General features: G+C 38.2%; 1 protein-coding gene across 3 annotated transcripts in view; it reads right to left on the bottom strand.

Annotated features, from left to right (window-relative positions):
• LOC139084935 (dynactin-associated protein-like) overlaps window positions 1-26,207 on the bottom strand; it is a 33,949-nt gene extending 7,742 nt beyond the window's left edge. The window contains exons 1-3 of one of the 3 annotated variants that reach the window (XM_070630332.1): window positions 25,743-26,207; window positions 23,461-23,541; window positions 20,346-22,488 (exon numbers count right to left, since the gene is read on the bottom strand). In XM_070630332.1, the coding sequence (XP_070486433.1) occupies window positions 22,174-22,488; window positions 23,461-23,541; window positions 25,743-25,799 (453 nt within the window). In that variant the 5' untranslated portion in view covers window positions 25,800-26,207 and the 3' untranslated portion in view covers window positions 20,346-22,173. Of the gene's footprint in view, window positions 1-20,345; window positions 22,634-23,460; window positions 23,542-25,742 lie in introns of those variants that run through there. The other 2 variants (XM_070630331.1, XM_070630333.1) reach the window with 2 other exon arrangements.
• Between the last annotated feature and the right edge of the window lie 349 nt (window positions 26,208-26,556).

Below are 26,556 nucleotides of genomic sequence, written 5' to 3'. Positions count from 1 at the left end.
GTTTAATACTTTCAAAGTTTCTCAGGGAAGAGCTCTTTTCGAAATAGCCAAATTACACAAATATTGTCTCCGTACATATTTTTAAAACCTCCTCTGTCACTTGATACAGCCAGGTGGTCTATGAAAACAAAACAAAACCCCTACATTTATGAAGGAGCCGTGCAAGCAGGAGAAGGGGTAGGAAAAGAGAGCAGAGCCTTGAATAACACACGAGAGGACTCAGTTTTTCCGTTCAGTCCAGTAGTTACTGAGCATCCGCATGGCCGGGGAAGAGCACATCTATAAGGAAACACACAGGCCAAACATCTTTCAGGATGCAGTCAAATCCTTTTCTTGTTCAAAACGGGGAAGTGGATGAGGAAAAGAACCACGTGTTCTTTTTTGTTAACCCCAAATCTCCCCCTTCTTTCCACCTATCTTATTTCTCTGCAAGTGCCTTCCTTAGAATGAAGCTTCCAAAAGAAAAATGGAGTTCCGTGTCCTCACACTCCCCCACTGTCCCAAATCCCCTGAGATAAGAAGACAATACTGGTACTTCTATTTTTTAAAGTATTATTTCCTTTAATCCTCATGGCAACTCTGCAGGTATTATTGAAACTTAGAGATACAGGTTAAGGACTCGCCCACCGCATACACTGGGGCACATCTGACGTAGATAGACCAGAACGCAGAACTCACAGACCTTTCCACCATTAGGCCATCTTTTCTAGAGCGTGCACGTTTGCCTTTCAGGACCTCTAAGTTTTTAAACTTCTAGTCTTTCAAAAATAAAGATAATTGGACATTATCCTATAAAATCTACCAAAATAAATTCTAATGAATTAAAAGTTATAGTAATAATACATGGCACATTAAAGGAGAAGAAACTGAATTTTTATATAATCTTTAGTGTTGGAGAAAGAAACTGGAAAGGCGTAGGTTAACAGCAGAAACCTAAAGAAAAGATAAAAGATCTGTAGATAACAACGGTTTTAAGCTTCTGAATTTAAGTCACAATAACTAAATCAAAATATAAATTACAGCGTGAGGAAACATTTGCAACATATTTGACAGGCAAACGATTTATCTTTTCAATGTTTAAAAATCACTTCCAAATTAATAAGAAAAAATGAAGACCCCATGAAATGGGCAAAGACATGAACAGGCCAGTTCTCTTAAAAAAATATGTAATAAATAAACCTGAAATAGCACAAACTAGCATGAAAGCATGTCTAATCTACTATTAATTAAGTAAAAACACTTAGACAATTGAAGTTTACTTGATCTTGTATCCACTTGGGCAAGATTTAAACACAATACTCTAGTTTTAGCAATGGTATAAAGAAACTAGACACATATTTTTTGTGGGGAAGAAAATTAGTACCACGTTTCTGAAGAACAATTGGGTAAGATGTTTTAAAAGTCTTAAAAATGTACATAAACTTTAACCCAGAAATTTTAGATATGGGATTTATGTTATGTTAAAAATTATTCATGTGTTTAAAGATGTTTATTATAGTATACGTATTTTTAAATATCATAAAAGTAGAAATCAACACAAATGTCTAAAAATAGGGAATTGGTTAAACTACAATGCATCCTTACAATGGAATATTTTAAAGCTATTTAAAAATACCATGTTGTAGGATAATATTGTTTTGGACGTGGGTAGAGTTTATGATACATTGCTAAGTGGGTAAAAAGAAATTGATCTTAAAAAGGGAGGACTTATTATGTATTTTGGGGGATAAAACATGATACCTATGGACCAAAGAAAAAAAAAGGCTAAAGAACCACATACCAAAATGTTTGTTGTGCTTGCCACTGATAATGTGAATAAGTTTTTCTTTCTTTCGCTATTTTCCAAATAGTCTTTTCTTTGAACAAATTTTATTTTTCTAATTAAGAAAATACTATTAAAATAGAGTGTACATATATAAATATATATAGTGTGTATATATAGTATATATGTATGTATTAAGATATAGTATGTATATAAACATGACAGACACTTGAATTTCTGTTAAGGCCAACTGACTTCAGCCTGAGGCTGATTGGGACTGCTTTGGGGCTCACAGAAGTATTTAGACCTGTTAAGATTCCCTTTCTCCCCAACAAGGCAAAATAGTGTCTCCAGGGGAAGGCCTCTCTTCTCTCATTAGTGCCTTTATGCCATTTAGAGAAGTGTCTTTCACAGAGTAACGAGTATGATTGCTATTTCCACAAAGCAGAGGGTTGGGCTGGGAGCTCTAATGACTCCCACTTATCAGCAGGTGCTTAGGGAGCCGTTCTTTTGATCTTCAAATGAAAACGCCTCTACGGAAGGCTGAGGTAGGATTACTGCTGAGCCGGCACATTCCAGCAGGAAGATATTGCTCAATGGGTAGGGTTTCCTCTAATCACCTCTGTGGTACTCAGGATTATTAAAGACAGCAATTGAGACATCAGGTATTAAACAATTTAGCAAATGCCACTTTTCGTTTCCCAGAAGGCCTGAGGGTCTCTGGAGGCCCAGGTGTGGAGGACAGCCAGGCGGGCCGGAGTGGGAGGGGAGAGTCCCTAAGCAGAGCTGTCTCCTGGAACTGCTGAGAAACCTTGGTGCCGAGGCCACTGGGCAGAACCTGGCTTGGAGTCCACTGTCCTTCAGACTCCATCTCAGAACCAGGATTGTCTCCTGCCTTCCTCAGTTTCCCAACCAGAAATGGCTTTGCCTTCACTGGTTGATTTCAGGTTGTCCCAAGTTTTAGAGTTTTCTGGCACCAACCTCTTAATTTTAGCAAAATTATTTTAATATTGAAAGACATAATGAAGTAGCTGATTAACTCTGTTTTGCCAACTTTACCGCGGGGGCGGGGGGGGGGGGGGGCGGTGGAGGATCCATAAAACGTCAGGTCCAAACTGAAATCAGGAGTACAAATTGAGATTACTCAGAGGCAGATATGCGTGGTTTTTGCCAACAGGCTGTGTAAAGTTTTCTTACAGTAATTGTTTGTCTTTAAGGAACAAATTAGACTTTTAAAAAAGCCAATTATCATGGATAATATATAGTTGGAGGGAAAAAAAGAGAAAAAGAAATGAACTAGCAACCTCCTCCTGACTAGAGTTCACCAACAACAGGCTGGAAGGTGCATCCAGGAAGAGTCGGTAAGGACTTTACTTCAAATTCTCTAACCTTTGGTTTGTAGCTCAAGATTTATTGTTTAAAAATGGTTTCTTTTATCAGAAAATTTGGGCAAATTTATTCTGATTTGGCCAGATCTTTTTGGTGACACGCTTCACAAATGTTTAGAAGCACCCTCCACTACCAAATCTGAAACTTATACTAGTCACACTGGTTAGCATGGTTTTCTATGTGTAGTAAAGCTTGGCTTTTTTTTTTTTTTTAAAGTATGCTTTTTTTGGTGAGGAAGATTGGCCCTGAGCTAACATCTGTTACCAATTCTCTTTTTTTTCTCCCCAAAGCCCCAGTACACACTTAAATATCGTAGTTATAGGTCATTCTAGTTCTTCTATGTGGGACACTGCCACAGCATGGCTTGATGAGCCACGTGTAGGTCCATGCCCAAAGTCTGAACTGGCAAACCCCAGCCACTGAAGCAGAGTGCATGCACTTAACCACTCAGTCATGGGGCCAGCCCCAAAAGCTTGGTTCTATTTACGATTCTGTGATTTGACTACCTGTGTTGTTCAGAAGAATTATTCTTTGTCTTCATGTGCTTCTCACAAACTAATATTGTTAATGTTTCCCTAAAGGCTCTTTGGAGGACTCCTGGATTTCAGATGAACCATCAGCTCTGAAGTGACTGCGGACTGAGATGAGTCCACAGAGGCTGAAAGCTGGTGCCTCTAAGGAAGCACTCAACTTGCTTACGATCTTCAAAGCTCTGTGACTGTCAACTGAGTACGTATGTTTTTTTTTTTTTAACATTTTCTAAACATTTCACCCCCAAATTAACCAATGGTTTTCATTTTCCTTTTTTGGATGATGATATTCTAAGGGAGAGGAAGCCACTAGCTACTTATAGATGGTTCCAATGCCAGGCTTCACTCTGGGCCAAGCAGAAGACTATTTTGGTGAGATTAATTCCAAATTTTAGTTCAGTGTTTTGCTCATGGTGAATACTCAAGAAACATTTTCCAACATCTTTTTAAAAAGACATAACCACAAAATTAATAAAAATAATCTATCCCGCTATACTGTTTTCTAAACAATCCTTACTTTCCTCAATCTACAAAGACTTTCTATCCACCTTCCATTTTACCTCTGAGGAACTACAGGAAAGAGATTTTATCAGTGTATTTAGATTTTATTTTTGTTGATATCACTGACAATTTATTGTCATTATAATACCTGTGTTGAGTAAATTTTGAATGTTTGAATTAACCCTATTGAGTTGACCTGGGTTCCCAATCTTGATCTGCCTGTTGGGCAGATAAAGGAATAGAACCTCCCTGGCCCTCGATTTCCCTTTTGTCCTGTAGTGGAGAGTAGAGTGATCATGGTACAAGGTCTTCAAACAGATCAATCTTCTCAGCGCTCAATATAACAGGGGAAATTCATTATTCCTTTTTCTATTTCTTTCCCTTGCTTTTCTTCTTTCTCCTCTGCTCTGGGAGTGAGTATTGGGCTGGGGAAATCCTCTAAATGCTTCTATCTGAGCAAGTGGAAAGCAATCTTGCCCACATTCAGCAGTGGTGCATGGCTCAATGCCACCACAACATCATGCTGAGCCCCTTAGGCAAACCAGGTCAGGTATGTAGCTGCAGGGCCTTGCTGACTCTAGTACCTGTCTGTGTGTCTGTCAACCAGAATGAAGGACACTTTTTAGCTAAAGTGCAAATGCAAAAAATCCAAGGGGGGCATTGAGAGAGATCTTTCCCCACCTCCATCTATAACTTTAGTAAACTGTTCTGTGGCCTCCTGCAAGAGCCAGCTACAAAGGATTGCTCAGACTGAATTACAGTTGAGTATACAACATGCTTCTTTGGTGCTGTGGGAGGTTAAAGAATGGCCCCCCAAAGATGTCTACATCCTAATCCCCCAGAACCTATGAATATGTTACCTCACATGGTAAAAAGGACTTTGCAGATATGATTAAGTTAAAGATCTTGTGATGGGGAGCTGATCCTGGATTGTCACGGCAGGTCAGTGTAATCACAAGGGTCCTTATAAAAGGGAGGCAGGAGGTGAGAGGGAGAAGGTGATGTGACAACAGAAGCAGAGATGGGAGTGATGCAGCCATGTGCTGGCAGCCTTTCTAAGTTGTAAGAGGCAAGGACTGGATTCTCTCCTAGAGCCTCTAGAAGGAACCAGCCCTGCCAACATCTTGATTTTAGCCCCATAAGATTCACTTTGGACTTCTGGCCTCCAGGATTGTAAGAGAATACATTTGTATGGTTTTAAGCCACTAAGTTTGTGGTAATGTTTACAGTGGCAATAGGAAATTAACACAGTTGCTCTTCACAAACAATTCAGGATGAAAGTTCAGATTTGAATCTGGAATGAGGAGAGACACTTGTGATGGGAAATGGTGAATTAGCTCAGTCTTGGTTCCACCCGGGGTTTAACATAATTATGAGGCTATTGTATGGAGTTGCTTACTGATCATTTATTCAGCTGGGGAGAGGATCCTCAGAAAGCAAGTTGACTTGTACTTGTAAGCAAACACACTGATTATCTGTGAAATCATTCAATAATGACAAGTGAAAATAACTAATGCTCCAATTCTATGCCATAAATATCTAGAACCATTGTGTAGGGCAGGAAACCTGGCAGAAAATGACTTCCATGAGAGTAAAGCTTCCCCTTAAAGCTAGCTCTCCAGCTGAGAGCATCTGCTCTGAAAGCACCATAAACCTCCACACTCAAAGACATAGATCATGATTGTTATTGTTCCTAAGGACAGCACTCTGCTTCCTCACCCGGAAAGCTTGTAGCATTCTTTCAGAAGAACACCCCTTGGGCTGGGAAGTAACCAAGCATAGCTGCGGTGGTAGAGGAGACCTACCCGCCCACTCCTTGAGCTGCATCTCTAGGTGAAAGCCACAGCAGTCCTTTCACTCCATTAGAAGGCTCCTTTCCAACCCAACACAGGGCTTGAAATTAGACGTACCTTGTAAAATGACTTGGTAATACCCTGTTAATTTACAATTATTTGACAATTGTTCTTTAATTATTAACCAGCCTACCCAACATTCCCCAAATACACAACATTCTATGGCATTCATGTTTTTTTCTACTTGGAAATCCCAATCCCAAATCTCTGCCTGTTAAAACCCCACCCAACTCTCAAGACAAAAATCAAATACCCCCCTTCCCACATTTCCACCATCAGAAACTGTTTTCTCCTTCCTCAGTGCTCTTAGGGCACTTTATCAATAGATGAAAGTGTTTCAACTTTAGCACTGTTGACATTTGGGGATAATTTTGGGGAGTGCACATTATAGAATGTTTAACACCATCCCTGACCTCTGCCAACTAGATGCCAATAACATTCTCTCTCAGTTGTGATAATAAAAAATTGTCTTCAGACATTGCCAAATATCCCCAAGGGGGAAAAACTGCCCCAAGTGGAGAGGCACTGATATGCATATATCACTACAATCAACCCCACTCTGGTGCAGTTGGTCATTTCTATGTCTTCCCTTCCCTGAAAACTGTCAGTTCTTTAAAGGAAAGCACTATGTCTAATTAGTCTGTCCACACTCCATTCTAATTCCACGTAAAAGTTTTAGCACATCCCTTATATATAATAGGAATTCAATAACCATTGACTGTATGAATGCATTTATTATCATGACTGTATCCTCTCATTTATTCTACTTGGGAGGAAAAAATAATATGTATAAGAAGACAGAGAAAATGGCTACCTAGAAGAAGGAATCTAAGGGCAGTTTCATTTGTCCAAAATCTCTGCATTCTGCTGAACTCCAAAAAAAAAGTTACAGGTAAAAGTCTGGGTATGCCGCAGATGAAAAGACAGCATCAATCATATGTTTTTTTCAATGTGACCCTTTCCTTCAGTCCCTGTTAGTATGGAAGCCTACTGAGGAATCCGTTCATTGATCCATCAATGGAAAGAAGGCCACACGGTAGAGTGATTAAGAGCATTGCTCCTGCTTATGGGACACAATCAAGCAGACCAAATTCAAATTATAGGGGTCCCTGAGGGAGAGGAGAGAGAAAGAAAGAGGCAAAAAGCTTATTCAAAGAAATGACTGAAAACTTACCTACCCTGGGGAAAGAAACAGACATCCAGATCCAGGGAGCCCAGAGAGTTCCAAATAAGATGAATCTAAAAAGATCCACACTGAGACACATTATAATTAAAATGTCAAAAGTTAAAGACAAGGAGAGAATCTTAAAAGCAGCAAGAGAAAAACAACTTGTTATGGACAAGGGAAAACCCGTAAGACTATCAGCAGATTTTTCAGCAGAAACTTTGCAGGCCAGAAGGGAGTGGCATCAAACATTCAAAGAACTGAAAGAAAAAAACTGCCAACCAAGAATACTTTACCTGGCAAAGCTGTCCTTCAGAATTGAAGAAGAGAGAAAGAGTTTTCCAGGCAAACACAAATGCAAGAGTTCATCACCACTAAACCGAGTTTACAAGAAATGTTAAGGGAATTTCTTCAAGCTAAAGTGAAGGGATGCTAATTAGTAACAGGAAAATGTATGAAAGTACAAATCTCACTGGTAAAGGCAAATATATAGTTAAAATCAGAATCCTCTTATGTTGTAATTGTGGTGCATAAGTCACTTATAAATCTAGTATAAGGTTGAAAGACAAAAGTATTAGAAATAACTATAACTATAATAATTTGTTAATGGATCCACAAGGTAAAAAGGTGTAAGTTGTGACAACTAACATAAAATGTTGAGGGAGGAGAGTAAAACTGGAGCTTTAGTAAGCGTTCACACCATATAGAAAGCCACATATTCTACTTAGGTATTCATTAATGCAATGTAAGTGAAGCAATGAAATTAGACTGGAATGCAAGAATGAAGCGTTCTTAATGAAATGTGTACTTAATTACATAAAAGGAGGTAAGATGGTTAGGAGGTATTAGATCAGACTGAATAAACATATCCCTCTGTAGAAGATTCCTGATATCCTAGTCTACAGATTTCTTGTACAAGAGGCTGAAAATCTCTTTTCCCAGGAGTCTTTTGTTTCCCACAGCCACCTTCAGTGGAGGCCAAAAGATGTCTCCCAACTGAAGGCAAGGGCAGTCATAAGAAATATTCATGGATACTAAGCAGAGGGAAGGAAGGATTCTAGAAGAGGGCAAATGTTCATGCTGCTGACAATATTCATTGGACATTTATTTTTAATTCAGAGCAAATAGCTGCATTAGGGAGATGCTTGACCAGGGTTTAGGAATGAAGTTCTGTCCTTATGACGTGGTTTTAAATTTTTTCAGAGGACCTAGGACATATGAGGAGTGTCCCTAACAAGATGTTCTCACTCCTGCTTTAACGTATATGTCCCTAAATACCTAAAAGCATGTTGTCACTCCTGCTTTAACATGTATGTTGTCAACAAGGAGACGGGTGAGTAAGAGAGGAACTCCATGCTATTGGGTAAGGCTCCCTGACTTAGAGGATCCTAAGAGATTAAGGGCCTTCTGATGTAGACCTGTAGGTAATGTAGTAATGGAAACTGGTCAATGAAATGTGCAGTGGGGAGGATGGATGAGAAGAGACTAGAGAGTACGGAGAGTAGTCTGTGCATGAAATACCATGTTATTTCAAATTGAATTGATGCTGTAAATTAGTGTACATAGAAGAACTGGTACATCCAGGGTTCAGAAGCAGGGCTGCTCTCCTTTCTTTTAACTGGCAGGAATCTCTGGGAGATCCAGACCTGGCAGGAGGTGATTGGAAATCTAAGCTGTGAGCTAAGCTATTACCAGGTAGTCTTGAACCTCTCCACTTCAGTGTTCTCAAATGGGCCTCAATATTGGTCCTTTCTCTCCTGTTTGACAGGAACTAACCTAGTAACCATATTCAAGTTAAGGAGCAATGTCTGATGATAATTTCATGTGTTGTCCCTGTTCTGTGCTCCTATAACTTGCTGTATATTACACCACTGTACACCCCCCCCCCATCCTTACCTCCTTCACCTTCCAGTTTCAGGGGGCCTATTTTCAGGTCTCCTGTCCAAGGTAAGTCCTATCTCCTCAAAGATTTTCCTAGTGGTCATTCTTAATCATTTCTCTTTTGGGGGCAGTTAGATTGTTTCTATGTACTCCACTATTTATAAAAATGCTATGATGCATATCTTTGTACATGAGTCTTTATCCACATTCCTAATTATACTCTTTGTGGATTCTATAAGCAGAGCTACTATGTTAAAGGCTGTTAGCATTTTTAAAAATCTTGATAAACATGACCAAAGTGAGATATGGTCTCAAGTATTTTAAAATGCAGAAAAGAAAGAAAGGAAAATGTTAATAGTGGTTGCTTCTGGTGGTAAGAAAATTGGTTAATTTTTCCCCTCCTGTTCCCACATACTTCAATAAACTCTCCAATTTCATTTTTCAAAATGAACATGTATTTCATTTAAATTAGAAAAATAAACAAATCAAAACCCCAAAAATGACAATCTTAAACATTCTTCATGGCTTAGCTCTAATGCTGCCTATTCCGTGAAGTCTTCTTTGATTTCCCCAAACCCACAGAGCTCTTGGTTTGTACCACTTTAATCACACAGATACTGGCCATCTACGTTTTTCACCCCGGACTAAAACTCCTCGGGAACATAGATTATTTTTAAATGTTCTTTTTATGACCCCAATGTCAGTAACAAGATAAATATGTGGGCAACCAAATGAAAATTGTCAAGCAGTGGTGTCCAAAGCTGGTCCTTAGGAAAGTCTGGTCCCTGCATCCCAGCTTGGTAAAGCTCCCCTGGAATTGACTGGTGTTTCACATCCTACTGAGTAGAGGAACCAGCGTTCTTGAAAATGGCAAGGAGTAATAACGTAAGGCACAAACCCCTTTAAGACTTCTCTCTAGTAGAGCTATGCCCACACATATCTAAGCTGCGGAGCTTGAAGTAGTGGCTCCTAACCAGAAGCACTTATCAAAATTTCCTGGGAAAATTAATCTAGCTATAAAACAGGCTATGGTTGTGTTCCAGTGTCCACTGGCTGTTGCTGAGGCTTTGCCAACCAGAACAATGTAGAAAATGCAATTTTCCAATCCAGGTTTTACTTCTCTTTCCTCTTGGTTCTCGCTGGCTTGGAGGTTGCTGGGAAGTTCCTGGACAGCAGCTTGTGACTCAGGTGTAGAGTAACGGAGGAAATCCCGGATGACTGTCCCTGCGGGCTTCTCATGCTTCATGGAAGTCACCATCACCATTCTCTGCACCAGAGTCTTGTGACTTTTCCACCAATAATTTAATTTCAGTCAATGTCTTAGTCTGCTCAGGCTGCTATAACAAAAACACCATAGACTGGGGGACTTCAACAACAAACATTTATCTTTCACAGTTCTGGAGGCTGAGAAGTCCAAAATCAAGGTGCTAGCAGATTCTGCATCCAGTGAGAACCCCCTTCCTGGTTCATAGACAGCTGTCTTCTAGTTGCACCCCCGCATGGTGGAAGGGAAGAGAGAACTCTCAGGGGTCTCTTTTCTAAGGACATTAATTCCATTCATGAGGGCTCCACTCTCACGACCTAATCACCTCCCAAAGGCCACACTCCTAATATTATCACATTGAGCGTTAGGATTTCAAAATCTGAATTTTGGAGGATACATTCAGTCCATAACAGATCATTATACGCCATAGTTGCTTTTGGGTCTGCTAATCCGCCATAATCCATCTTGGAAAGCTTTTTCTCTGAAATATCATTTTATTCTTTTAGGTGAATAGAATGGAGATTAATGATAGGCTTGTAGATGGTAAGTAAGGAGGACAAATACATTCCATATCTTTATAGGCAAAGTTAAACTAGCTAGGAGCCACGGGGAAGCAAGATCAATATACAATGAAGACAATGAGAAATGGCCATTATTGCACCAAGAATTGGAGTTAGAAATGAGTTTGAGACAAAAGCATAAAAAAGGATCCTGTCCTCTAACAAGCACAGTAAATCATGACCTAAGGAGAAGCAGGACATCTGAGAATACAGGAGACTTATTATTATGTCCTAGGAAAAATAACTTATTTATAAGTATGTCCAAATGCCAGAACTTTCCAGCATCAGTGACTACCTTGAGCTATAGCATTGAAGACCACTTTTAAATGCAAATATATTGGACTGTTCCTGGTCTGCTCACAAGGCCAGAGGCAATGGGCCCCTAATAGGAAGTCACTCTGATGTTGGTGTTGGGAGGCAGAGGCAGTGCAGAGCATCAACTGATGCCCATAGAGAACAAACTCAGATCCTAGTGGGGACATCCAGTTGAGTTGATATGGTGGAATGAAAATGGAAAATGGATTCTAGAAGAGGGTGAAGTGTCACTGAAAACAAATATTCCCTGCTCCACAATTTTGTCTAGGAGGAGTCCTGAATCAAATTATGAATAATCCAGGCATTTAAAATGAAAATCATAATAATATTTTGCTACTAGTGACACATGGTAAGCACTTACTATATGGTACTATTATTCTACTGAAGAATATTAATCTTTTTAACATTATAGGCTCTATAAAGTATATACAGCTATTATCTCCAACTTACAGTTAAGGAATCCAAGATTTGGACAGATTAAGGGCCTTGATGAGATGACACTTTACACATGGAACTGGAATTCAAACCCGTGTCTGTTCAAGAAGCCGCTATTACTCACCACAGTGGATCACTTCTCATTCTTCTAGAATAACAGAACCACACGGCACCGAGAGTTGAAAATCCCAGTAGTTCTTCATCCCCCAAAAGGAGTAAATAATACCACTCTTTATTGGTATGATCTTTGACAGCTGCAAAGTGCTTCATGTCCATGATGTCAGATTACCTTCCAAACAGCTTTAGAAACAAGTTTTGATATTCCCATTTCATCGATGAAGAAATTGATTTTCAATAAGTTTGGAAGATTCTCCTAAGGGTACACACCTGCCAAGTGGCAGAAGCGAGCCTCCATCCTTTGTTAGTGGTTCCATGTTCAGTGGGAGTTCTGCCACCCACGATGCTATTCTAGGGAGAAAATGGCGGCAGGGCATGTTCTTTGTGAGATGCTGCCATTTTCATGAGAAATCTTGGCATGGTAAGAACACTCTCCCAGAAAGAAGAGAGAACTGAAGAGGTATTTGGATTTACCCTCCTGCCCTGAATCACCCCCAGCACCAGGATAAGCTGGCCCATTTGGCAACAGCAATTGGTTTAAATGCATATGTGTTAAGGTGTCCTTGGGGAAAAGGGTCTGTGAGAATCTGAAGGACCATGTAAATTACAATATACAAAAAAAGTATTCATTCACTAAAATGAATACTGCAGATTTTTTTTAAATCTTAATTTTGCTACTAAGGTAGTCCCCATAATTTAAAAAAATAGCTAAAATTTTTTAAACTACTTTCACTTTAAGGGCATTAATGTAATTAATGCCCTTATAATCTGACCTAGCCAGCTAATAGATATTCACTCTGTTGCTCTCACAGGAGGGAAAGCAAATCCTTTTATCTCCCACTTGACCTTCAATTCCCATCACTGCAGGATCTTTCTACGTGCACTTTGATTTTTATGCCACTCAACCCCCAAACTCTATTCAGCTTTGAGGTAACCGTATAATAATATAATAATACTTTCTAAGAGACTTTAATTATCTTGTAACATATTTCCTAGTTGAATGTCAATATCAGTTGTAATTTTCTGAATATTTATCAATTCTTAATTAAAGAAAGAGAAAAGGCCAGAAAAATGCTAGGTGGCAAGGAGAAAAACCATCCTTGACTTAAGAATTCACCATTATCCTCAGACGGATTGACAACACCAGCGAACATTTATTGAATATTTGCCTGGTACCAAGCTAAGTGTATTTCATATTTTAATCTATTCACTATTCACACTAGACCTATGAAGTAGGTGGTCTTTTTTTTTTTTCTTAAAGCTTGGCACCTGGGCTAACAACTGTTGCCAATCTTTCGGGTTTTTTTCCTGCTTTATCTCCCCAACCCCCACCCCCGTACACAGTTGTATATCTTAGTTGCAGGTCCTTCTAGTTGTGGGATGTGGAATGCCGCCTCAACGTGGCCTGACGAGCGGTGCCATGTCCGCGCCCAGGATCCGAACCCTGGGCTGCCGCAGTGGAGCACATGAACTTAACCACTCAGCCACGGAGCCAGCCCCTAGGTGGTCTTTTTTATCTCCACTTTCTAGACGAGGAAAGTGAGGCACAGAAAAGCAGGGTAATTTGCCAAAGGTCACAGAATAAGTGAGAGAGCTAGGTTTCAAGACCTGGCTGCCTGGGTTTAGAGCTTGTACCCTCTAACTATTCTCATACTATATTGAGAGACAAGCATAAAGCTATTTGAGACCAGGAAAGAAGAAAACCTGGTTCTCAGGGAAAATTAAAAGTAAGATTGATGATATGATGCAGAAAATATGAAGAGTAAAATGCCATTGGAGAATATGATTTTCTTTCCTCCAACTGGAAATAAAATATGTAAAAATGGGATAGCTATTAACAAAATGTGAGTTAGACACATCAAAGAAGAAAGTCAAACTGAAAGTCAGAAAATGGAAAGTGAAAAGTTTTCGTGTTAGCGCAGAGCCCAGACCTGAGTTTGTATAATCTCTGCTTTACCTCTAATGCACCGTCGGGTGAGGTAACTGGGTGAAAGTCCTTTGCACTGGCCTGCACACGCCCAGCACTTGCCCAGGTTCGTTCTAGCTTCTGGGCATTCCTCTCAAAGTGAAGAGTTTGGACTGGATAACCTACACTGTCTCCTGGTCTCTATCTGCTTGATATTTCTGGAATATAGACAGTGCCTTAACACACCAAAGCTTGCTCTGTAGTTTCTCCCTGTCAAGCACAGGTCTGGGTTCTGGGCAGATACACAAAAGCACAAGGCAGGATGCCACTCCTTCTGGGAGAAGCCGTTGGTGCTCACCTGAGCCGGGTGAAACTCCTGGAGATGTGAATCCTCAGCTGGTGTGGTTGGCACCTGAGGCCGGCTCACTTTGACACTGTATTGACCACATCTCACTCACAGCTCTTAGACATTGTTAGAATTTTGCAACTGTCAGAATGTTTATAAAAGAGTTTTAAAGAATACTGTAAGCTAATTAAAGGATTAGGAGTTTGGAGTGAAGTGCTTACTTCCTCCTCTAAAAATGTTTGGATTTAATCGTTGTGGCAGAGACTCTGCGTTGTCCCCCAATATCCATTCTCTTTGTTCTCCTTATAAATAGAAGCCTCAGTGTAAGCTTGTCACACAAACTTCTAGAATAATCATTACATTCCCCAGCCTTTCTTATAGCTAGGTGTGGCTGTAGGATTAATTTCTGGCATTGGAGTATAATAAAATTGTATGAACTTCTGAGAAATATTCTTATAGGGAAGGATCAAGCTTTCATCTCTCTTTTTTTCTGCTGGCTGGAATATAGACACAATGACTGGTGCTTAGGCAGCCATTTTGAACCATCAAATAGAAGCCAGATGCTGAGAATGTGGAGCAATGAGATAAAGGAGTCTAGATCTCTGATGACAATGAAATTACTTTTTCCAACTCTGGACCAGCTGCCTTCAGTCTTTTAATGTGTATGAGAGAGAAACTTCTATATATTATTCTTCTACAACTTCACTATTATGTAGGAACATCTGTCACTTACAGCTGAATTTTCTCTTCACTAATAAAGGAGTCTTTGGTGTAGTGAGTAGTAAGCAATGACTTGGGCCTTCTTCCATTTGTAAGAGAAGTCCACATCTTTCACTGAGGACAGCTGCAATTGTAGAAACAAATACAACTGATAGCGAAGCATCCGTGCTTACAGTATTTCTTAAAAATCAGACTACAGTTCACAGCAAACACATCCATTCTGCCGCTGGAAAGGATGACATTAGCTTTTGTGCACCATTATTTTATTATTTATTTATTTATTTCCAGGCTTACTGAGATACAATTGGCACATAACATTGTGTAAGTTTAAGGTACAACATGTTGATTTGATACACTTACATGTTGCAAAATGATTAGCACCATAGCTTAGCTACCATCTCTATCATATCACATAATTACTATTTCCTTTGTCACGTGAGAGCATTTAAGATCTACTCTCTCTGCAACTTTGAGGTTTATAACACAGTATTATTAATGATAATTACCATGCTGTACATTAGATCCCCAGACCTTATTCATCTTCTGACTAGAAAACTGGACACTTTGACTAGCAGCTCTCCATTTTCCCCACTCTCCCCAGCCCCTGGTAAAGACCACTCTACTCTCTGCTTCTATGAGTTCAGCTTTTTTAGATTCCACATATGAGTAATATCATACAGAATTTGTCTGTCTCTGTCTGGCTTATTTCACTTAGCATAATCCCTCCAGTTCCATCTATATTGTTGCAAAAGATGGATTTCCTTCTCTCTCACGGTTGAATAATATTCTATTGAATGTATAAACCATATCTTCTTTATCCATTCATCCATTGACAGACACTTAGGCTGATTCTGTACTTGAGCTATTGTGAATAATGCTGCAGTGAACACGGGGGTGCAGATATGTCTTCGAGATCCTGTTTTCATTTCCTTTGGATATATCCCCACAAGAGGGATTGCCGGATCATATGGGAGTTCTATTTTTAATCTTTTGAGGAACCTCTATACTGTTTTCCCTAGTGGCTGCGCTGATTTACCTTCCCACCAACAGTATGCAAGCGTCTCCTTTCTCCACATTCTTGCCAACACTCATTATCTCTTGCTTCTTGATGACAGTCATTCTAACAGGTGTGAGGTGATATCTCATTTAGGTTTTGATTTGCATTTCCGTAATGATTAGCGATGTTGAGCACATTTTGATGTACCCCTGGGCCATTTGTATGCCTCCTTTGGGAAGGCGTCTACCCAATTCCTCTGTCCATTTTTTAATTGCATTGTTTGTTTTTTGCTATTGAGTTGTATGAGTTCTTTACATGTTTTGGATATTAACCATTTATAAGGTATACGATTTGCAAATATTTTCTCCTATTTCATAGGTTGTTTTTCATTTTGTCGATGGTTTGTTTCCTTTGCTGTTTTTAGTGCTTTTTAGTTTGATCATGGTGTATGATCCTTTTAATGTGCTGTTAAATTGGGTTTGCTAATATTTTGTTGAGAATTTTTGCATCTATATTCATCAGGGATATTGGCCTGTAGTTTCTTCTCTTGTGGTGTCCTTATCTGGCTTTGATATCAAGGTAATGCTGGCCTTCTAAAAGGAGATTGGGAGTGTCCCCTCCTTTTCAATTTTTTGGAAGAGTTTAAGAAGGATTGACACTAATTCTTGTTTAAATATTTGGTAGAATCCACCAGTGAAACCATCTGGTCCTGGGCTTCTCTGTGTTGAGAAGTTTTTGGTTACTGATTCAATCCCCTTACTCGTCATTGATCTGTTTAGATTTTCTATTTCTTCATGATTCAGTCTTGGTAGGTTGTATGTTTCTAGGAATTTATCCATTTCTTCTAGGTTATCCAATTTGTTGGCATATAATTGTTCATAGTAATCTTCTGTGGTCTTTGTATTATGTGGTGTGAGTTGTAATGTCTCCTTTTTCATTTCTGACTTTAGTTATTTGAGTCTTCTCTCTTTTCATCTTAGTCTGGCTAAAGGTTTGTTGATTTTGTTTAACTTTTTTAAAAGCCAGCTTTTACTTTCATGGATCTTTTCTATTGTTTTTCTAGTCTCTATTTATAACCTTTTAAAAGTAGTTTTATTGAGGTGTATTTGACTAATGAGAAGTTATTTGAACTGGAACAGGAGTGCATACCTGAAGAACAGGCAAGAGAAAAAGAAACTGCATGAGAAGAAAAAGGAAAATCTCCAAGAAAATTCACAGTGAAGAGTTTAGCAGAAGCTTTTGCGGCACTCAAGAAGCTCCTTAAAAAGTTTGAAAACGTGGACTCCAACACCTAAAGGTTTTCATTAATGGAGAGGAATGTTCATGGTGCATTATCTGCTTACAAGCAAATCTATGATGAAAAAAAGAAACAAACCGAGCAAACCACCATGGACTTATTTCCGAAAAGAGTAACACCTCCTCAAGAAGAACGTCAGGTAAGTCCATCAGGAGGTATTCCAGAAGAAGGCATTGTTATCATAGGAGATGACAGCTCCATGCGTGTTATTGTTCCAGTGGGACAAGATGTGGAGGTGGAAGATGGTGATATTGACGTTCTTCACCCGTGTGAGTCTAGGCTAATGTGTGTGTTTGTGTCTTAGTTTTTAACAAAAAAATTTAAAAATTAAAAAAAATAATTAAAATAGAAGAAAGATTATAGAATAAGATATAAAGAAAGAAAATATTTTTGTACAGCTATACAATGTGTTTGTGTTTTAAGCTGTGTTATTACAAGAGTCAAAAAGTTTTAAAAAATTTAAAAATTTTTAAAGCAAAAATGTTTCAGTAAGCTAAAGTTAATTTATTAGTGAAGAAAGAAATATTTTTAAATATATTTAGTATAGTGTCAGTGTACAGTGTTTATAAAGTGTACAGCAGTGTACGGTAATGTCCTAGGCCTTCACATTCACTCATCAGTCACCACCTCATGCAGAGCAACTTCCAGTCCTGCCAGCTCCATTCATAGTATAAGTGCCCTGTACAGGTGTACCACTTTTTATCTTTTGTACTCTATTTCTTTCTTTTTTTTTTTTTTTTAAAGATTTTATTTTTTCCTTTTTCTCCCCAAAGCCCCCCGGTACATAGTTGTGTATTCTTCGCTGTGGGCTCTTCTAGTTGTGGCATGTGGGACGCTGCCTCAGCGTGGTCTGATGAGCAGTGCCATGTCCGCGCCCAGGATTTGAACTAACGAAACACTGGGCCGCCTACAGTGGAGTGCGCGAACTTAACCACTCGGCCACGGGGCCAGCCCTTTTGTACTCTATTTCTACTGTACCTTTTCTATGTTTAGATACACAAATACTTACCATTGTATTACAATTGCCTAGAGTATTCAGTACAGTAAAGTGCTGTGCAGGTTTGTAGCCCAGGAGCAAAAGGCTATACCATATAACCTGGGTATGCAGTAGACTGTAGCATCTAGTTTTGTGTAAGTACACTCTATTATGTTCACACAACAATGAAATCACCTAACCACACATTTCTCAGAATGTGTCCTTGTCATTAAGTGACAAATGACTGTAATTCGCAAATTTGATGCTTTGATGATGTCCCATAGATTGTGTAGGTTTTCTTCACTCTTTTTCATTCTTTTTTCCTCTGAATAGATGATTTCAATTGATTTGTCTTAGAGCTTACTGATTCTTTCATCTGCTTGGTCAAGTCTGTTGTTGAAGCTCTCTACTGAATTCTGCAATTAATTCATTGTTTTCTTCAGCTCCAAAATTTTTGTTTTGCTTTGTTTTTTATGTTTTCTATCTCTTTGTTGAACTTCTCATTTTGCTCTTGTATTGTTTTCCCGATGTCATTAAGTTATTTATGTGTTCTCTTACAACTCTTTGAGCATCTTTAGAACAATAATTTGGAATTTTTTGTTGGATAATTCCTGGAAATCCATTTCTTTCAGGCTAGCTACTAGAAGTTTACTGTATTCCTCTGGTGGACTCATGTGTCCCTGATGCTTCATGATCTCAGTAGCCTTGCATAGGTATCTGTGCATTTGAAGAAGCAATCACCTCTCCAGATTTTGTGGACTGACTCCAGTATGTGAAGACTCACTTGTGGGCATGGGGCACAGAGCATTCTATGACCCTGGGTCTGGTGGTATAGGGTGCCACATGTGGGGATGTGTGGCAGCAGTGGTTCCAGGATGGCATGTTGTCTCTTTGGCTCAGGCCACTAGGTCCCCAACATTGACAGCTGTGTGGTCCTTGGCAAGTGCTGCAAGGGATCTTCAGTGGCTGCAAGGGCTATTGGGGTCTACTTCAGCATCTCTATGTCCAGTGACTAGGGACCACGGCAGGCAGTAGTGGTTGCTGGAGATGGTGATAGGTACACACTTGGCTACAGGGGCCAGCTGCAGATGCCTGCGTAGTGGCAGGAGCTGCAGATGCCTGCGTAGCGGCAGACACACACATAGTGGTGGGGTCCAGGTCAGGCAGCCAGGGCCACAGTCAATTGTAGACACACTGTAGGGGTTCTAACAGTCAGCACGTACTACTACGGCTGCTGCATTTTACCATGAGCACACAGCAGTGGAGGCTGGTAACAGAGGTTGATTGTTTGATTTGAACACAATGCTGGTCCTAGACGTCTCTCACTATAATGGCAGTTCATGAGAAGCTTAAGAGGTTACTGAAGAACTTAAAGATTCAGCAGGTGCAAGTTCACAAATAACAATTTGTTACAGAGTAGAGATGGTTCCCAAGTTCAAAAAGCTTTTGAAACTGCACAGTATCAAAGTAGGTGGCGTAAATAACATGCCTTCTGAAAGATTTCCCTAAAAGACTTGTGAACATCCTCGTGGAGCGGGGCTAATTATTCCAGCCGATCTTCAGCATAGACAAATAGACCTATTTGGGGAACAAAATGCCCAATAGAATATTTTTTAGCAAAGCATCCAAAGAAGTGGATTGCACTCGTATTTGATGAAGTGTTTTCAAAAATTTAACATTTTAATCCCACATGAAGTTACTTTGCCTTCAAGAACAAATGCTGGAATCACAAAAGTGCTTGTAGAAGATGTTTTGAGTAAAGAAGCTTCCTGACTAATTTAAAATATATTGCTGTTGTTCAAGTTTGGTACATAATTTTTTTTAATAATAAGTATTAGAACATATACATAATATTAGTCTTTACTGAATAAATCATTAAAATTGGGTGATTACTTACTTATTGAATATGCATACTTCACTTAGTATTTTCATAGTACTTTGTAAAATCTTTGCTCAAGGTATGTATTTTTAACTTGTGAAGATACTTTCCACAACTCTGTTTACTATTTTAGTATTGTGTTAAACATAAAAGTCTAAAGCAAAAAAGAATTCAAGAATTCATTCACGCCCCTATTTTACAAAGCACAGAAATCTGATGATTTCCAATAACCTTAATTACATATCCTCCAACACAATATGTAAACAGGAAATTCATCACTAAGAAAAGATTTGCCTTAAACAGAGAAGTTACCCCTCCTTTATTACTTTAGTGCGTGCTACATTATCTCTGAAAGTAAAAGAAGAAAGCAGTAGCTCCTGTCACCACACCTACTTACTCAGGACGGCGTCTAGGATACAAAACTTTTTAAAAAATTCTTTATAAGCAGTAAATTCATTTTAGGTCTTTTATTAAAAGCTCCTTTTACTTTTATATCACAAAGCAAAGTTTAAATCATATAAGGATGTACATTCCAACCGAATGAATTTAATCTTTCTTCTTCACAAGCATTTAAATGAAAAATACAGTAAAAATGAATTGATTTAAAACTACCCTGGGGAAAAAAAATGCATGCATACTTACTCCTTTGTACTTATTACTCTTATCTAGAGCTTCATGAAATTTCTTTTCTAAAATTTATATACCTTTCATCATTCTTAAATTGTATTATCAAATAATGTTTGTGGTGTAAAAATTGCTCTTCAAAAACTCAAATTTTTACATTTACTGGTGTCTGGGAAATAATACTAGCTGCCCATAAATCATAATTATCTAAAGAATGACTACCTCTCTAATCTTTTTTTTTTTTTTGGCAGCGACTAATCACTCAGCAAGACCTTAAGGTCTGGCTGGTTTACATGCTCTGTTATTGACTGCAGCAAATCAACCTAGAATTATATAGGATACAAAATCTTTTGCTTTAGGAAATCTTTAAACATAAAACAACGCTTTTAGAACCCATTTAGAACCTCTAATGGTGTGCAAAAAGAGAATCAGAAGTTGTAACTGGAGAGCCAAGCTCTACTGTCAACTCAGAGGGTCTGAGTCTTTGACCAGGAGCCCCCCTTCTCTAGGGTGGTCTTCCCTTTTGTTGAGTTAGGAGGTTGGGTGTGGAGTGGGCAGGTTGTTTTAACTCTAAAGGCTTTTCCAGATTAAAAATGAGTATGCTTCCAGGGAGTATTAAATACTTAGAATATAAGTCATATTGAACAAGAGTCTTGTGTTTCATAGCAAATTATAAGCAATGTGCCCTCAAAGTTACAGTACAAAGGAGAAAACAATTTAAAACTTCAAATTTTGTTAAGTACTTTCACGTGTTGCTTAATGATGGAGATGCGTTCTGAGAAATGCCTCCTTAGCTGAATTTGTTGTTGTGTGGACATCATAGAGCGGACTTCTACAAACCTAGATGATAGAGCATACTATGCACCTAGGCTACATGGGACTGATCTTATGGGTCATATATGTGGTACGTCATTGATCAAAACATTGTTATGCAGCACATGACTGTAATAGTTTATAGTAGTTTAGAGATTAAGCAAAATATCAAGTATGAAAAATAATAATGACAATAGTGAAAAAAGTGCAGATCTATAAAATACACCACTTGTTACATTTGAAGTGTTTCTGAGTGTGTTTTTGATTTTAATTCTATTAAATCCCCTTGGCTCTGTCATTTTCTGTTTTAATAATCTCTACTTAAATGCAAATCCTCACCCTTTTTCAACTTTCAGCCCTTCTCTGACATCTCCTTTGGTTATTGCAAACCTCAATGACCTCTCCTCTTTTCTGAGTTCCCCAATGGGAGGAACCCTTCTGTAATGATCAATAGTTATATAATTATTCCTGTTCATTAATCACTTTAATTGAACATTTCCTTCTTTCCCTACTGGAATACAAATGCTGAAAATAGTCAAGTATATAAGATTGAGAAATAATAAACAACCAGATGGTAAACAGTGACTTAAGAAGCCAGCATGCAGGAAGCTAAGTAGGGCAGGGTCCACCTGGCAGCCTCTTCAGCAGCTGAAATCCTCATCAGTGATAAATGAGGTTGATTATACAGGAGGCATGAAAAGAACACTCTAGGCCCCAGCCTGGATAAATCAACCAGGCTCAGTGGAAATTTTTCTTTTCCAAGCATTTGAACATTGGAGGGCCCAAGACGGAGTCATCACCATATGGGAATCCGGCAACAGATTGAGCAAGAGGGGCAAGATCTCATGAAGCCAAATGCTTTGGAAACTCTTGGCGGGAAGGAGAGAATACCTCGGAGATGCCTCCTTCAGGGTAAGGGTGTTGATCTGGCTTCAGGAGGGCTGAGAGCTCACAAGGGTCATTTTTTATTTTCAATGATAATTTTATGGCCCCGTATTGTGGTTTCAGTGGTGTCCATAGCAGATCCAGGCACCGTGGTGGAGGTACTTTGGTTTGCCACAGGGGTTGACGGCAGGGCACTCTGTGATCCAGGCAGGGACAATGAAGCAGGAGATGGGGTAGAACCAGGGATGCGGGTGACGTGATTGAACATTCTGTCTGCGTGAATGATGATGGTGGTAATGTTAGTGGGCTTGCCAAAGCGGACAAAGTATAAGACTAGAACAACAAGGGCCGTAGCAATTAGACAGGCCAACAGACACATCAGAAATGTTTTCCAGAGTGACCACTGTTTTGCTGAAATCTGCAAATAATTATAGAAAGTGAATATTTCAGCAAATTATGTAGTGGGGACTTAGGTAACTGGTTTCAATTAGAATAAGGCGGACTTTTTTATTACTCCAAATGCTATAATTTAAAGCACAATTTTCAGCTCTCTGTCTCTCTCTCTCTTTCTCTCTCTCACACACACACACCTTTTGTCCACAAGTCTATGAGGACAAAATGTCCCCTCTTAGTTATTCCTTCATACTAAAGCAAGAAGTCATCATCTCAAATGCAAATAGATTGACTCAGGAATGTATTATGTTATCAGCTACTAACATCACGATATAAATTAAATTATCTAATCAGTTCTCATGGGTAGAAAAACAATGAAAAGGCATATCAAAGCTTTTCGATTGGTTATCTTTAGGTAATGGAAAATTACGGGTATTCTTTTGCTCATTGTTTGTTATTTCCCATTTTCACATTACATATTGAGATTTTATAATTAGAAAATTATTTATTAAATACACTTTTATCTCTTAAGCATAAATAAAAGGACGTTCTTTGAGCTTGGAAAGACGTCAAAATGGAAAAATAATTAGTCCTGGCATGGGGCAGGATCTTAAAGGAACAGAATACAGCACTGATAAACGGGTGGGGGCCGCAGGTCCCAGGATTTGCTGGGAGATTGTGGAGTCAGCTCAGGAGTAGCATAGAGGAGCCAGAGGACCAATGGCCAGTGAGGGGTTGAGGAGGAGTAGAGCCCTGTAGAGGGGCTGACGGAGCAGGGCCTGCCTGTCCCATTTCACCATTATTCCAAAGGACGACTGAGGACTTCCACTACCCCCAGGCCCTAAGTCTTACCCACTGTGGCTGGATGGTCACGTTGGGCACTCGACGACCACGGTGTGTTCCTCCATTTGAGCAGTATGGATTTCCGTGTAACTGCAGAGAAAGAATTTAAAAATAAATAAATAACCAACTCTGATTGTTAAGGATGAGGAAAGTTTATTTTATCCAGGAACATAAGCATATGAAATATATATAAACGATGTGAATCCAACATGTTTTAAATGAAGAAATAGCCATGTTCTAGGAGAATCTGAAACTCTAATAACGGTTTCATTGTATGAACTATACAAACACATTCTTCACATCAATTTATCAAAGGAGGACAATAAAATGATCATCTTAATAGATGCCTGAGGATCATTTAACAAATTTCAGCATTCAGTCCTGACAGAAGCAAACAACACAAATGTGAAAGAACTAAAAATACAAGAATAATTCCCAAATGTGACAGAGAATGTTTACCTCAAAACAGTGATGAACACTATATTTACCGGTGAAAGATCAGGCACATTTCTTTAAAGTCAGGAGAATGAACAATGTCTCCTACCACCAATATTAGGTAATGTTTTTCAGACATTCTCATCAATATCTATCAATATTGGAAATGTGAAGATAAAAGTAACATTATTTGCCCATGATGTGTTTGTCTACAAACAGAATCCCATATAATCATATTAAAAATAAAGTCAAGGTCACAGATTATAAAAACGTGAAAAATATATGTACCAGCACTTGTTTTGTGTGTGTGTGTGTGTGTGTGTGTGTGTGTACATTAGCAACTGCTGTTCACAGTGGTAATAAAGCATATAAAATGACATAGGATTTATATAAAGAGAACCATAAAACTCTACTGAGGAACAAAAAGACAACTTGAATAAGTGTCCTCTTAGCAAAAGTTTCAGTAATATAAGCTCTCAATTCTCTGAATTTTAATTAAGATCTTTATGGAAATTTTTAGAGGAAAAAGATAAATGACAAAAAAATTCAAAACCAGTGACAAAATAACCAAAAGAATCAAATTAGAATAGATAGTAGGGGGGAACAGAAAGCAAAATTTTAGCTGTGATTTTCTTTGAGGGGGATCATGGGTGATTATTTTTTCTTTGTAATTTTCCAAATGTTCTAAAATAAGCAAATAAAATGATAGAACAATTATAAAAAAAATCTTCTACTGTTTGATTTGAGGGATCGAGGAGGTTATAGATTGTCTGTCAGATTACTGAAAAACAGGAAATTCTAATCATGCCTTTTCATAGTCTCAGAAGTTGGTTTTACTGTTTGGGTTCTTTTCTCTTTTTAGTACAATTAACTAATTATTTGACTTAACAGAATAAATTGCATAAATGTTTTTGGCATATGGGAAAATATATTTAATATATTATGAAAAAGAGAAGGAAATAAAATGGTGTATATATGACATTAAAACAATGACATTTTGCAACTTCTTTGAAATATGCGGCATCCTATAAATTAAGGTTTAGGGGTATACTTACTGAATCCCCAAACGGATCACAAATACAACCTTCAATTTGCAAAACAATTCTTATATCAATCCTTATCTTTGTTTCTATTTTGTCTGATGTGTCTCTTGGTTCTACAACCTCAAGATAATTTAAAATTTATTTTTCTTTGTTAGGAACAAAGTAATCAAGTTCTTTGAAAAGTCGCTTCTTATAATGAAAAGATTATGTGTGAGAAAACTAAGTTCGATTTCTGACTCTGCCGTTAGCTAGGTGGACTCCTAATGCTTCAGTTTCCTCATTTGTAAAATGAAGGGATTTGTTTGAATGACGAATGAGACCCTTTGTATGCTCTAAGGAATACATTTTTATATTACTAGAGTAACACATTTTAAGTATAAGTCCCCCTACCATGAGACATTTTCCATAAATTACTTCTTTAAATCCAAGTAGGCCAATGAGAATATTTTCATTGGATCAAAATATGTAGAAATATAAATAATATTGTTAATATTTGCTATCAACATAACATTTCAAATCATCTACTAAAATTCTGTCTACTGGTATTTTATCATAGGTTTCTGTTATAAATATCGAGATTTAGGCAAAAAGTCTATTGAACATTTCCCAAATGATGTGAAAGCACTATGTGGCATACTAAATAACTCCCTTAACACTGATCATTACTGATAATAACATTCCAGATTCCCTTCATTCTGTAATAGCAAACATCAGAAAAAAAGGCAACTTAATTTTTTCAAAGTGTTAAATATTAAGCGTTGAAAAGAAGAATATTAGACATGAAAGCATTTAAAAGGTGTTTGCAATACTCACCAGCTCAGTGGCATTTTGTTCAATATCCATAGCTTGAAGCCATTGTTCTCCATCCATTCTGAGGATGCTGGTATCTCAAACGTAACTCCAAGTACGTCTGTACTTACTCTGTGGATGAGAAGTTAGGAAATACTGGATTTATGTAAGCTGATAACTGTGTTTATTCAATCTGGGTTATATTAACTAACAGTCACCCATCTCCTGAAAAAAATTTCCAAATTCAACCCAAAGTACTTAATTTATGTTCGTTGGAGAAAAATAAATAGAAAAATTTGCTCCCATTAAAAAACAATGTGCATAAAATTATTTCAACTGTAAGATTAACTCTAGAATTCCGAGCAGATGTAAACCCTTGACCTCCTTATTTCACAAAACTTATTTAAAAATCACTGAAACTTGACTTTTCACAAGTCAGGAATTTCGTTTTTGCTTCTAAAAAAGCCCACAAAGCCACTCCTTTGGTACGAATATTGCAGAATTCTGTGGCTGAGCAACTGGAGGGATTATGGTGATGACTAATTACAAAACTGTCCAAAAGTAAGACAATATTGAGATTACTGGATCATGATAAATTTAGATGATTGGTGAGTAAAATCTACTGTACTATTGAAGTCAGTGGGTATATTAACATGGATAAAAAAAACCTTATGAAAATGGTGTTAGCCAGAATTAAAGATAAAAATCTGAAATTACTACACTTCAGTAGCTCGTGACTACAGAAATCAAAGATTATCCCTGGTAAATCTTGCTCACTTTTTAGGACATTATAACTTGCTTTAGGCTACGAAATGATGTCACTGTTTCTGATAAATCC

This window comes from Equus przewalskii, chromosome 7 (genome assembly GCF_037783145.1).
Source record: "Equus przewalskii isolate Varuska chromosome 7, EquPr2, whole genome shotgun sequence".
Taxonomy (NCBI): Eukaryota; Metazoa; Chordata; class Mammalia; order Perissodactyla; family Equidae; genus Equus; species Equus przewalskii.
Note: the sequence above shows the minus strand (reverse complement) of the source record. Positions and strands in the feature narration are given on the sequence as shown.